General features: G+C 54.0%; 1 protein-coding gene across 1 annotated transcript; it reads left to right on the forward strand.

Annotated features, from left to right (window-relative positions):
* Positions 1–3,229: 3,229 nt before the first annotated feature.
* Positions 3,230–6,498, forward strand: HOXC11 (homeobox C11). The gene is made up of 2 exons (XM_029206044.1): positions 3,230–4,028; positions 5,257–6,498. Exons 1-2 carry the CDS (start codon positions 3,344–3,346, stop codon positions 5,487–5,489), a joined length of 918 nt encoding a protein of 305 aa, XP_029061877.1. The 5' UTR covers positions 3,230–3,343; the 3' UTR covers positions 5,490–6,498.
* Positions 6,499–14,085: the final 7,587 nt, after the last annotated feature.

Consider the following 14,085-nt stretch of genomic DNA (forward strand, 5'->3'; position numbering starts at 1 on the left):
TTCCCTACCACAGTCTGCTCTCTCCAGAGCAGCAGCAGGAGGTGGACAAGCTCTGAGGGGGCCCAGTACTGTGTGTGGGGTGCTGGGCTAGGACTTAGAGATACTGCCCCCTTCTGAAGCCACCTCGGGTGTCTGTGTGTGAAAGGGAAGAGTCTGTCGAGGCCCTGGCCAGAGTACCGAGGCGGCTGCCCAGACCGCAGCTGCCTGCTAGCCGCCTGAATGAGGCCACCCAGAGTCAGTGGGGCGGGCAGGATGGCCCTGCTAAGGAGGATTTCAGGTGAAAGCTGGGACTCCAGTAGGTGGAGAGGCCACAGGCACCCATGAGATGAGGGGGGAAAGCAGCCTCCTCTCCACAGCGTGGGGCTTGCCAGGGCTCCTGGGAATCAATTTGGGGACCGATTTTTGATTTTGGGTCTCACGTCGGGGGAGGCACGGATGCTCAGGGATGCCGGCTGGGGCAGGCAGCTCAGCCTATGCTTCAGGGTGGCCTGGACCTAGGACTGGGCAGGGAGGCCACTCGCCCACACCGTGGGTACTTTTGCCAATCAATGTCTCCCTGACTTCAGCAGCCAAGGCCTTCTCTCCTTGACCCCAGCAGCAACCTCCAGTTGTTGGGATTTTTTTAAGTTGTTAAAAAATTAAACGTCAGACCAAAACTAGAAAAAATATTTTTGAACTTTGTGCCTTAATTTTAGGGGGAAAAATATTAATGTTCACAAGCCTCTATTGGGAGACCCTAGAATTTCCTGAACATCCACTCCTTTGACATCCTTTCTTGCCTTTCTTTTTTGTTTCAAGGAAATAGAGCCGCCAGCAGCTCCTTGTAGCAGCCTGGCTCACTTTTATGGTGGCCCTGGAATAAACTTTGGTGGTCAAATTCAAGTGCTCAGGCCCACAGCTGTCTCCTCACAGGAAGCGAACCCCTCCCCACTGTCGGCCCTGGCGGTGCAGAATTTGCCTTGGGGGCTTGGGCCCCACAAGGCCCAGGAGGCCAGGATTGAGGGGGAACCAGGGCCCTGGGGGGAAGTGGGGAAAGCCAGAGTGGAGACTTTGAATGCTCATCCACACCTCTGCAAGGGGTACCTCTCAGCTCCCTCTTACCAGTTCCCATCACTGTTTGGGGAGCATTTTGCCTCCAATAAACTCGAGTTTAATGAGGAGAGCACAAACCCCATAAAAGCCATAGTCCATAGTTCCCCATCATTATAATTAAAAATGCCAGCCCCAGTACACCCTATAAAAAGAGGTAGGGGAAAGAGGAAAAGCAACAGATTTTTTTTTTCTTGCAGCCTTCTCGTTAGCAAAGTCCTAATCTAGTTCCTTTTTGCCCTTAGTTAAGTTCCGGCCCTTAGTTAAGATCTGGCCAGGACTAAAGGAGGGCTCAGGAAGCAGTGCCCAGCAATGAATGGGTACAGGGATGCCAGAGACCTATCCGTGGGTATGCCAGAGCCTCCCTGAGAATGGGACCCATGGCCAAGGCTGTTCCAACCCAGGTGTTGCTCTGAAGCAAATTTGAGGAGACAGGAGGGTTGGGAAAGAATGATTTGGGGAGGGGTTGTATTTGGGCTCAAGGTACCATTTTTTTGTGTCTTCCCCATCTACTATCGGGGCCTCAGTACCTTGTCAAGTTCAACAAGGAAAATCAAATACAAATAATATTTTTACAGTGGAAACCAATTTTAAACAAGAGTTAGGAGTTAAAAGAGGGTTTGGGCCATTTCTGGCTTTTCCTAAGGGTGCGGTAGACTTCGTCCCCGGGGGCTTCAGTTCCTCCTGCTGATCTGAACAGAACAGATCATGCCCTAGTGGCTCCTCCTTGGATGCAAGGTTGCTTTCTGCTTGTGGGCAGTTGCTCTGGTACCCAGTCTAGAACCTTTCAATAAACTGATTTTCAGCTGCTCAAACGTGTCCTGTGCGAAGAAAGGCAAGGGAGCTCAGAACCACTCAGTCCACCTCTGGGGTCACAGCCGCCCAGGAGGCTGGCAGGGAAGGGCAGGACTGAGAAACAGGAAAGTGGCACCCACCAGGGGGCCTGGCTGCAGCCCCCCGGGGAGCAGGGAGAGGGGCTGGGGTTTTCCACTAGAGAGTGACCCCTGGCCCTGCCCAGCCCACCCAGGGTCCTCCGTTCCCTTCCACTGCCCTGCTGGTCTATTCCAGAGACCTGTACCTGGCCCCACCATCCACCTCACAGCCCCCAAATCGTCCAAGGATAGGAGCCCCAAGCCCAGTCCCTCCACCATATCCTTCCTAGAGCCGACACTGGGCTTCTTTTCAGTGAAGAAGCTGAGACTGAACCACCAACCCAAAGGGCCCCTGACAGAGAAGACACAGGACTCTCATTCCAACCTCTTTCTTGCGGGTTTGAGACTTAAAAATCCACAGTGGATGTAGCTTTCTGTGCATTGATTGACAATAAAGTCAGGCATGAAATATTCACCCAGGGCCACTCTCTCATACTAAATATTTAACACAACATTAGAGAAGGTTTTTCCCAGACTTCGCCAGGCACCGGCTGGGCGGCTGGCTCACTGCTTACCACTGTTTATGACTAATCTAAGTCCCTAGCCGCCAGCAGCACAGCAAGCCAGACAAAGTTGGGACACTGGCTTGCTGCTGGGCCGCCTCACCTTTGGGAAACTTCAGATACACTTCCAGGGAGTCTCTCCAAAGGGGAAAGGGAGCCTTGATAGCCAGCCCTGGCCAGGAAAAGAATCAACTTCTTCAAACTCTTGTAAACAGGCGCTGTGACCCTCTTCAGGTTGGTGGGGTAAGAGTCCCTGAGAGTTGGGGAAAAAGATTCACATCTCTGGCAGAATCAGGCAATGGGGAAAGAGGTCCTCATCCCTAGCCCTGTCTTGGGCTGATCACAGGGAGGAGGCAAGACCACCCCCCCCATACGTGAGAACCCTCCTCCTTCTCCCAATCCTGGGGGGGGGGAAGAGCAGCAGCTAGAAAAAAATACAATTACCCCTCCTAGCCCCCGCCCCCGCCCATCCCACCGCCCACCCCACCCCAACCCTCTCTCTCTCCTCCTTTGCTCGCTCTGTGGAATGGAGAGGAGGGGAGTGTCAAGAGAAAAACGAATACAAATCTGCAATTGATTTTCATAATGTTTCTGCGGTGTTTGCAAACCAATCGCCTGAACGTCCCCATCTTACCTAAGAGAGAACCCCTCCTACGACTGCGAAGTGCTCCGAACTGATATATGACAATATCTACTTTGGATCACGTGCTCGGGGAGAGAGACTAAGACGGATAACGCGTCATCTCGCCTTCCCAAATTTTCCCCCCTCGCTAGATCAGGTCCAAAACCTCCATCTGGAGCCGGCAGGAGAAGAGAACGATGTTTAACTCGGTCAACCTGGGCAACTTCTGCTCGCCGTCGCGCAAGGAGAGGGGCGCTGATTTCGGCGAGCGAGGGAGCTGCGCCTCCAACCTCTATCTGCCCAGTTGCACTTACTACGTGCCCGAGTTCTCCACGGTCTCCTCCTTCCTGCCCCAGGCCCCCTCTCGTCAGATCTCCTATCCCTACCCGGCCCAAGTGCCCCCGGTCCGGGAGGTCTCCTACGGCCTGGAGCCCTCCGGCAAGTGGCACCACCGGAACAGCTATTCCTCCTGCTATGCGGCGGCCGACGAGCTCATGCACCGGGAGTGCCTGCCTCCTTCCACCGTCACCGAGATCCTCATGAAAAACGAAGGCTCCTACGGCGGCCACCACCACCCCAGCGCCCCGCACGCCGCCCCCGCCGGCTTCTACTCCTCAGTCAACAAGAACAGCGTCCTGCCCCAAGCCTTCGACCGTTTCTTCGACAACGCCTACTGCGGTGGCGGCGATGCGCCCGCCGAGCCCCCCTGCCCGGGCAAGGGTGAGGCCAAGGGGGAGCCCGAGGCGCCCCCGGCCTCGGGACTGGCGTCCCGGGCTGAGGCGGGGCCCGAGGCGGCCGAGGCCGAGGAGGAAAACACGAATCCCAGCTCGTCCGGTTCAGCCCACTCGGCGGCCAAGGAGCCGGCCAAGGGAGCCGCCCCCAGTAGGTAGCAGCGGCCGTGAAACAGGCGGGCAGGAGGGAGGGAGCCAGAGAGGGAGGGCGAGAGTAGGGGGGAGGCGAGGGGAGCGGGGACGGCCTCGTGTTTTGGGTCAGTCCGATTTTATGTGGAGTTTTATAAGCATTCAAAGGATTTTATTATAACCTACAAAGCCCTCTCTCCCAACGACTCGACTTTTTACGATGGAGAAGGGGTGGGGACGGAGGGAAAAGGGCTCTTTGGAAAAGCTGGGTGAACCCCCTCCCCGTTATCTCCCTCGGTCTGTGAAATTTTTAAAAGCGCCACCATCGCGGGCTATATTAACTTTGATCGTGAACTTAGAGGAGCATTTAAGGAAGGATGGGGAGCCCGACTGCCGGGGGGCGGGAGGGAGGGGAGGGGTGGAGGGGGAGAAAGGGGAGGGCAAGGGAAAGACAGGGAGAAACTCAGAGAGGGGGAGTGGTGGGGGAGAGAGGCAATGGAGCAGAACCTGAGGCCGGGGAGGCCAGCGAGGGCCGCTCTGCTTCTTTCAAAAACTATTTTCCAAATGTTCAAACTGTGTTCGCGCGTCCCTGAGCAGAACCCGGAGCAAGCCGGGGGTCAGCGGCGACAGGGGGTGGGGACGAGGCGGCTCAGGGCTCCACTCTGCTCCAGGCCTGGGGCCCAGCGTTTCTCTGCGGCCCGCGGCCTCTGCGCCGGCCTAGCCTGGCCGCGGGGAAGGCGCGGCCCGCCGGGCGTCCCGGGGCGCCAGGGCCCCCGGAAGCAGCTCTCGGGTGTCTTTGGTGCCTGCTCGCTCGCTCCCTCCCTGCCTCCCCACGACTCTCGCCCGGTCTCACTTCTTCGCGCCTGTTCTCCGCGGTTCCCCCAGATTTCTGGGGGCGGGGGGGCGGTGGGTTTTCAGAGTCACTAGGAGGGCAGCGCAGGAAGGGACAGAGGAGCCCGGCTGAGCAGAAGTCGTGGGGGGGGGGGCGTTGTCCGTGGGGACGCACTTGGCCCCGGCTGGCTTCCTTCTCCCCCAGACTCCACCAGCCCCGTCCCTCGTCCGAGGGGAGGGGGCGCGGGTCCCACGGTGGCCCGGGATGGGGGACGAGCTCGCCCTGCCAGGGGGTCGTGGCCCGGCCCAGCGCTGCGCCCGCGGGAGGGCTGCCCGGCAGTGGGGCTGGGGTCGCCGGGGTCTCACGTGTCTCTCTTCCCCTCTCCTCGCACTTGCCCCCTCCCTCCCCTCCCCTCCAGACGCCCCCCGCACCCGCAAGAAGCGCTGCCCTTATTCGAAATTCCAGATCCGGGAACTGGAGCGAGAGTTTTTCTTCAACGTGTATATCAACAAAGAAAAGCGGCTGCAGCTGTCTCGGATGCTGAACCTGACGGACCGACAAGTGAAAATTTGGTTTCAGAACAGAAGGATGAAAGAAAAAAAACTAAGCAGAGACCGGCTGCAGTATTTCTCGGGAAATCCTCTGCTGTAACCGCAGACCGGGCCCTTTGGGGGGAGGGGGGAAAGGGGGAGATTATTTTATTTTATTTTTATTTTTTATTTTCTAACTCGCCTTCTTTCCGCGGGTGGAAAACTGGACTGTGGCCAGGGCTGGCCCCCACTGCCGTTGCCCGCACTTCTTTCCGGAACCTCCTTCACCTTGGTCTGACTCAGTGTGGGACAGGGACCGGGCCTGGAAAGGGGGGTGAAGGAAAGTGTCTGATCCACGGCGAGTGGACACCGTTGGCGCCGAGGCCAAGAATCTTTATTTAAAATAAAACACACCTCGCGACAATGTCTTGCTGCTCGGATTGGGTGGGGGGAGGGGCGTGAGTAGTGAGCGCCTGAGCCTTACAATCCTCGAACTGTAAGCCTTCCCTTGCCCATGTGAGAAGATCTGCTAGGACACCGTGTCTGCGAGGGGAGGCTTCCCGGGCTCCCCGTCCCTACCCCACCACTCCCCACTGCTGGGGAGCAGCTAAATGTGATCCCGCCTTGCTGTGAAATTTCTGTTCCTTTGACCTGGTGTTAGGTGTGCAAAGTCGTGTCCTACCTCTGTCTGTGCCCAGGCCCTGCCCAAGCCTATTTGTTCTCCCCCTTGAACGTGTAGAGCCCTCCTTTGAAATTTCTTAACTGGTGCGTTGAGGTTTCCTAACCTTTTTCCAAGCTGTGCCCCACTCCGCGAATTTATAGCTATAGTCTATGCATTTGTTACCTTCTTTTTTTAAAAAAAAAAGATTGGGGTGGAAGAGGCAGTAGGGAGATGGGATTGGACGCCTCCCCCATGCTGAGGCCTGAAGTTTTGTAAATAAATTTCACAAGCATTTCTTTCTACCCGGAGGGGATATGGGGAGGACTCGCCTGGAATGAGATTTGAATCACCCATCTCCTTGTGTGTGAGTGCGTGTGTACGTGTGCAATCCCCACCCGGCTCCTGTCCCAGAGGGATTGCTGTGAATTTTTTTTTTTGGTGGCAAATAAAGATATTTCATTCTGTTCAATATTATGATTTTATTTGACCCTTTTATTAGCCCCTCTCCTCTTAAAACCCTCAATGCTCCCAAGGCGGAGGAGGTGGAAGCAGGCAGGCAGAGCCCAGCAGAGGAGGACAGGCGTGTGAAGGTGAGGTAGGCCGGAGCTGGCGGGCCTGCACCCCTCTCTCCACGGGCAGGGGCAAGAGTGTGGCGGTAGCTTCCTCCCGCTCTCAAGTTGAGGACTTTCCACTGCGACTCTTAAAGCTCTCATTTCTCACGTGCAGCTCGAGCTGCGTCCAAACGCCCAGCAACGCTTTCCGTTTAAGCACACGTTTGTTGTGGAGTTAATTGTAACCATCATCGAATTTAAATTTATAGGAATTTTCTTGGCTCCACCGCCCTCCCACCAGATGTCTCCATCTGTGGCAGTTAAATGTGTAGGGTTGAGGGTAGGGCTTTCGTTTTTTCTTTTCTTCTTTTTCCCTCTATGAGAAGACTGTATTGGAATTTTTATATACAGTTTTGAGGGAGGGAAGGGAGAGGGGGAGAAACCAGCCCCCTCCCTTTCCTCACCGCGCCAGCCCCTGAGGGTGGGAGGGTAGGGCTGGGCCCCTTCCCCTCACGCACAAATGGCCGGGCTCCTCCAGACACAACAAGACCCTAGGCTGGGGCCACCCTGATGTTTGTACATTGGTCTCCGAGCGTGGAAAGCCCCAGAGATCTGTTTTGTAAGAGGTTGGCTTGGGGTGGGGCGCTGGGGAAGGAGGTGACCCGTGAGGATGGTCACCACACCCATACATATATTTGCTGTATGTTTCTTCCGGATGAAGATAACTATAGTCCTTTCAGCGCATTCGTTGAGGGCACTCTGGCGATCTCTGTTCCAAATTCGTTATTTGGGGGCAGAGGTTTAGGACCAATTCTCTCATCTTTCCCTTTTCTTTGGAACTGTTCTTCTGTAATTCGAAGAAAATGTTTTCGTCAATATAATTCTGTTGAGTGAAAGAAAAAAGCACCACGACTATGGACTATTGCATCTAGGTTCCGTCGTTTTTGATGACGGGGTATCTGAATCTCTCATTTGTAAATGTAGGTCTTGAGACAAAATTTGCAAACTGGGGTGTATATACAACCCCACAATTGCCTCATGTGCCCACACACAAATATTTGTCGGATGCCTATGGGTGCACATGAAAAGGAATATTATGTGTACTCTTTTGCTTATAGTATGGAGTAAAACTGACCACATGCACATCTAGGGCTTGTGTCCTCTGAGGTGTGTAACCACTGTCAGTGTGTAGTGAGTGTCAGAAGGAATGCAGCTGAGGATCGTCTCTGTGTGTGTGCATGCACGTTTGCATGCGCGTGCACTTGTGCATGAGAGATATCTCTAGGTATGATGTTTATCCACTAGTCATAACAAGGACTATTGGCCTGCCAGCCGTGCTTCCAATAAAATAGGATGGAGATAACTATATAGAACCTGTTTATAAAGCAAAATACTGATCTCTAAATGGCTCTTGATTTTGGAGAAGAATATTTAAAATCCAAAGCTACCACTTTCCCTGCAATGTGCAGCCCAGAAAAGGTCCCCAGCTCTAGAAGGGATTTCTGAAGGAAGGCGGGGTGTCATGGTGAAAGAAAAACAAAAGCTTTCTATGATCCCAGCCCAGGAAGCTGCCAGTCTTCGGTGACCTTCTAAAAATTAGAAAAAAGAGGTCTCTGTCCCCCCAACAAACCCACCTTCGGGCCCCTGGGATGTCCGACCCCCCTTGGCGGTCAGGGGCACTCTGGGCTCAACCTCTTCGGGTAATCCCCTCCAGCCGTGGCGCTGCCCGGGAACAAAAGAGCCTCGTCTAGACGCCGCCATAAAGTGCCCCCACCCCACCCCGCGTCTCTAAACCCAGTTTCATTTCGCCCTTAACGACCCAATCTGGCCTGTGTTAGAAAACGCTTCCGCCCTAACTAGTAAACAAATCCGCAGTGGACAGTCTTGGCTCCCCCAACACACCCCATACCCCCACTCCATTACCCCCTTGCCCGCAACCTCCTTCCCCGCCTCTTCTCCTCCAGCCTTTCTCAGCTCCCAGTCCCCCAATCCCACCCCCCACCAGTAAATAAACCCGAGGCCGAGTTCAAAGTTTCCCGGAGCTAAGGAGGAATGTTGGTTGTAAAAATCCAAGTTTATAGCGCACGTGGGAGTTTACAAGGGTATTAAGTGGTGTGGGCTGAGAGAGCACTCTGGGCCCCTCCCCCTCCCACTATGGGCTTTGGGGGTGCAGGGGGAACCTGGGGGACTTGAAAGGAGAAGTGGGTTTGATGTTTCTTTGTCACGCAGACCCCCAGGTTGCTGGGGGATGGTGATGCGAGGGCGCCTTGGAAGACGGTTCACAGATCCCAGCCAAGCGCCTCTGAGAGAAAGCCCGCAGGTTCTAGGTGTCCCAGATGGGGAAAAAGGGGGGCTCCGCTTTAGGCAAGGAAGAAAGTTACAGACTAGGTGTCTGAAAGGTGAATGGAGTTGGGGATACCTGGAGCCGTTTCTCAATCGGAGGAGGAGAAACTACCTGGGGAATAATTTCTCGAGTGGATTGAAGGCAGAGAGGGTTTTTCTCACCAGGACAAAGAACTTTGAACTTCAAGGGAGTCAAGGGCGCCACCCCTTCCCTCTCCCCGCCCCTCTCCGGAATCTGTAGGGCAATTCGTTTCTGGGCCAATATTCCCCCAAGGGGCCAGCCCCTGGGGTTTCCTGTTGCCCCAGGGCTGGATAATGCTGTTTGTTGAACCCTCCCAGCTCAGAGCCCGCCAGAACTGTGTGCACGCGACTGCACTCTTTATTATTCATATAAACCTTTGGAAAAGGCAACGCCCGGGAAGTTTTTATAACTTTGTTTGGCATAAAAGTTTTACAAGATTCCTCCTCTCTTTTTCAAAAACTTAAAGTTTTGGTCTTGCCATGGAACCAAGTCTCAGGGTCTCTGGGAGGTTGGGGAGAGAGAGGTTCTGAGGTCCTGGTGGGAGGGGGGGTGTCTGGAGCTGTATCTCTGACTAAGGCAAAACAAGGCTTAAAGGTTGGGATTAATCCTTCCTGAGGTCCACCTTGGATCCAGCTTTGGGGGCTGCTAGGAAAGTCCCAGCCGCTCTCCTGTTGAGACACACCCTTACAGAACCGCAAAGTTTGGACAATGTCAATTAGACCAGGTCTTCCCCATCACAACCTCTTGTTCTCCTGTAGGCATCTCTCTTTCTCTCTCTCTCTCTCTCTCTCTCTCACACACACACACACACACACACAAACACACACACACACAGCCCTGCACACACCCTCAACCCACTGCACAAAGTGGAGACCCATAACCTTGACTCAGACCGTTAAGTTGGGAAGAGTCTCTGCACACACAGCCCTGCAACCCTGCCTCCTGCAAAGTCCACAAAGGGTTTGATGAAAGACAGAATTCAAGACAAGAAATGCCTGCCCAGAGGTTGCAGTGATTGTAGGACTGAGAGAGAAGGAAGGCCAGCGGGCTGCAATCCAGGAGCTCGAAGAACAAAGGTGCCTGTATAGGGACGCGGCCTTGGACTGCTAAGCCTGCTAGTGACCCCTTGGATCTGCCCCTCACCTGGGACGGACAGAACCCCACTCCTTCATTTCCCCTAGCTCCAGCCTTGGGGTATCAAGTGGGCTCAAACAGGGACTATTTTAATGTTCATCTCTGGAAGTCAGGACAAAGATGGAGCAACTTCTCCAAAGACAGACCTGGTGGATGAGGCTTCTTCGGGGTGATGGACTTGAGGATACCTAAGCCCTGGACCTGGGCACTTCAGGGAGGCAGCGGAGTTGGTCAGGATGTGCCCCAGCGCCTGCTTTTCCTTCCCTCTGATAGTGACTGCTGAGCCCTGGCCGCCAGCGGCTGACAGCCCTACACTTCGCCTTGTGAGGAGTGGAGTTAAGGCTGAAGGCGGGCGAAGGTCAACTCCAAGCTTGAGCAGTGGGGCTGGGAAGGGATGCTACTGAGCCTCGTGCTCTCCCCCTCAGGGTGCCCAGCACAACAGAGAAAAACAAGAAAAGCTAGGGGAGAAAGTCAAGGGGAAGGAAAGCATTTAGGAGGAAAGAAAAGAGTAAAGAATAAATTGTATAACAAAGAAAGAAAGAAGAGAGAACTAAGGAACACAAGAAAGAGAAAGAATCAGAAAAAGAGAAGGAAACAAATGAATTGCAGAGAAAAAGAGAAAGAAACAAATAAAGAGAAAGGAGGAAGATGGAAAAAGAAAGAAAGAGGGGGGAAACAAAGATGGAAAACAAAGATCTTCGAAAAGAAAGTTAGCCAGTAAAGGAGGAGTGGGATTTTCTCCGAAGTAAGCCGGCAGACCGCAGCCCTGACTCCGGCTGGAAACACGACCCACTGGGCAACTTGGGCGCAAACCATAATATGGGGAGCAAGGCTTCCCCCCCCCCTTCCCGCCCGCCAAAGACATCATCCCACCCGTCCTCCTCCCAAAGCTTCTACTGGATGTGTTTACTGTCTGGTTTCAATTCAGGAGGCAAAGTTAAATAACTGGTTGGCTTCGGCAGGGCAAGAAAGCGGTTGTGCTGGCTATCAGACTTCTTCGGGATGCCGGGATCCTAGGGAGTACATTTTTGGGTAAAAGTGAATATCTGTGGCCGTGTACATACAATCAAGCTCCAAGTCAGATACGGGTCTAGGTGGTAACCTCCATAGCATCTGGGTGCAAACGTGTACAACGTCCAGATGTGAGAGCGACTCTGATGGCCAGGCTGCCGCCAGGGTGGCAGTGAGATCCGGGGTAGACCAGAGGCCCCTCCAAGCGTCCTCAGCCTCCCACTTTCCTCTTGTACCTGTTTGAAAATCCGTTTGGGGGCCTTCGGTGCATTGTCTTTTGCCTGGGATTTTTCTGCTCCCAATTCAGCCGAAGTAGAGCCCGGTGTTAGCGAAGAAAAAGAAAGCAAATCTTTCCTTCAGGTTTTGAGAAGAGAATGATTTATTTGGGCCTCCAAAACAAGAGGGGAAAACCTTGCAATTTTAACCACTGGTGTGATTTTGTTTTCCATTTCACTTGAGATTTCAAAACACACACACACACACACACACACACACACACACACACTGTATAATTATTTTATTATTTTATCCCAAAGGGAAAGACACTCTTCCTTCTTTTCACCTCACCTTTAGAATTTCCTAGATGATGTCCTTAGCCTTGTGGGGAAGCTCCACTAATTTTCCTTGGAGAAATCAGGGTGCCTCTGGGGTGCTTTGAGGGCTAGAGCCTGGAAAGCAGCCGAGGTTCCTTTCTGTTCACTGAGCACTAGATTTTCCTTCTTCTGTTTTCACATGGGGACCCCTAGCACCCCAGTCCTCAGCCTGCTGTCTGGAACCCGCTGACCACCCTGAAGTCTGTGAGGAACACCCTTCACCTCTCCCTTGGTCACAGTCCCATGGGCGGCAGGAGGCCCAGCTGCTCATCCCTGCTGCACTTCCAGGGTCTAGGTACCGGGAAGAAGGGCACGGGGACCAGAGCTCTCGGGGTAGAGAGGTTGGTCAAAAGGTAGGTGCAGCCTGAGCCCATCTGGCCTGAAGCCCCTGGATTTTCACACCCCCCAAGTTGAGGCAAGAACAGGGAGCCCCAGGGAGTCAGGCATAGATGCAGCACTCCTGGAAAGTTGGGGAAATGGCTTAACAGGGTGATTTTAGCAACACAGATTTCTTCTGGACCCCAATCGGTTCCCTTGGGGTGCAGGCCTGAGGGTCTTGGCCCGGTGGGGCTTAGCCGGTAGGCGCCCGGCAGTGGCGGCAGGCAGCAAGTGGGATGGCTGGGGCAGCCTGAGTGCCTTTGAACACCAGGCCCGGACAATAGGATGGAAACAGCCTTTGCTCGTGGCCTCGGGAAAGACGGAGCCCAAGGGGGCAGGGCTGGGACCCACACCTGACTGTACTTTCCCAAATCCGCATGAATGCTCCCCTCTCCGTCCTCACCCTCACGTCTTCCTTCCTTTCGTCTCCACTGGCGCAGAATCCCAAGTTTGCAAAAACCCAACAAGTTATTCAAGTCGGCGTCTTCCGGTTCTTGTTTAACAGCTCCAGGTTTGCATTTTTCCTGCGTAATTAAAGGCAAACATTTGTCCCACCGGGGGTCCCACTTAGGCTGATGAATTTGATTTCTTTTTTCATTAATGGGCCATGTTTATCATACTTCTAATTATTTCAACTTTAAACACTATTCGTTCTTGTGAGGAGATGGGAGTAGAGGCGCGAGGCTCCTTCTCCCAGGGGGATTATTTCCATTAATAATGGCAAGGATTCTGAAAGCGACTCCATCCCCACCCAGGGCTGAGGTAAGGAGTGAGTTTGGGATGGGGGTCAGGCTGGTAGCGGAGACAGGTCTCAAAGCCGAGTGACTCTGCTTCTCTACCGCTGATTCCCCAGGTTAAGCCGTGGGGCTTGACGTTTTTGAGAGGTTATCTGGAGTTTGTCTCCTTCACTCTGCCGCCTCCCTCACCCCCTCCCAGGCTGGGCCCAGACCCTTCCACTTCGAGTCTCTTGGAAACCTTCCGCAGCCCCACCCGATCCCAGCCTGGCCTGGGCAGAGAGGCTCAGGGAGTGCTGTCCCGGCCCCCAGCTACTAACACAGAGAGAAAGACCAGGAGAAGCTGAGGTGGTCGAGCGGCACCTGGGTCTGGGGGAGAGGGCCCAGCAGACCCCAAGATGGGGGGCAAGGGCAGGAGACTGGGATGCCAAACTCCAGGGACAGGGACACCAGGCAGGAAAATAAAGGAGATGTGAAAGAGGGGGGAGGGAACACCCCCAAAGCCATATAATTCTCAATTGCTTTGGTCTTTAATTTCACCGCCCCATAAATGAGGAAATATCAGTTCCCATACTAAATTTTTATCCTCGGCTGATAAATATGACGGGGAATTTTCGTTGGGTCCTCGTAAAAGCAAACAGTTTCGATCAAACTGGTGGGGAAAGACTTACGCAGATAATACAAACAGAGTGGCCATAAAGTGTCTGCGTTTCCCGCGGGGTGGGACAAATGGCTCCCTGGATTGACTGCCACCGGGGCCGTCCCAAGTCTCATCTGGGGCCTAAACGGGCTAACCTTGCCGGGGCCAACCCCTTGTGCCGAGCCCATGGCGACCTCTGTAAATGAAAACACGAAAGCATTTCAAATCTCCCCTGGCTGGCCTGCCAGCAAGTCACACATTAAACATTCTCTTCCAGTTTTCCCGGGGTTCGGGGACCCCTGCGCCTTTTCTCTCGCCCTCTGGATGACAGATTTCGGAGGATTTCTTTCCGAAGTCGTCTTCTAGCAGCCGCGGGCTTGGGCCTCCCTAGAAGCGATCCAGCCTTCTCACTCCTCCGCGCCAGGGCGTCTTGGAGCACTGGTCTTTTCCCGGCCAGGCTCCAGCCCTTCGGAAAGTCGAAACCCATGGCTCGGTCCAGGGGAAAATGTGGGGCGACCGGAAAGACAAGTTATACTCCAGATTCCGTTTCCTGAGGAAAGGGTGGAGAGTTAAGTTCGCTTTGTGAGAAAGGCGATGAAGAAACGGAAAGAACTATTTGAAACATACCTTGTCCCTTATTTCTCGCTTCC

Source organism: Monodon monoceros, unplaced genomic scaffold (assembly GCF_005190385.1).
Source record: "Monodon monoceros isolate NGI ecotype Baffin Bay Population unplaced genomic scaffold, NGI_Narwhal_1 Super_Scaffold_6, whole genome shotgun sequence".
Classification (NCBI taxonomy): domain Eukaryota; kingdom Metazoa; phylum Chordata; class Mammalia; order Artiodactyla; family Monodontidae; genus Monodon; species Monodon monoceros.

Bases quoted from the DNA above. Each gene is read 5' to 3' on its own strand.
- HOXC11 (XM_029206044.1), top strand. From the start codon at position 3,344: ATGTTTAACTCGGTCAACCTGGGCAACTTCTGCTCGCCGTCGCGCAAG. The intron at 4,029-5,256 runs GTAGGTAGCAGC...CCTCCCCTCCAG, and splicing joins GGCCAAGGGAGCCGCCCCCA to ACGCCCCCCGCACCCGCAAG.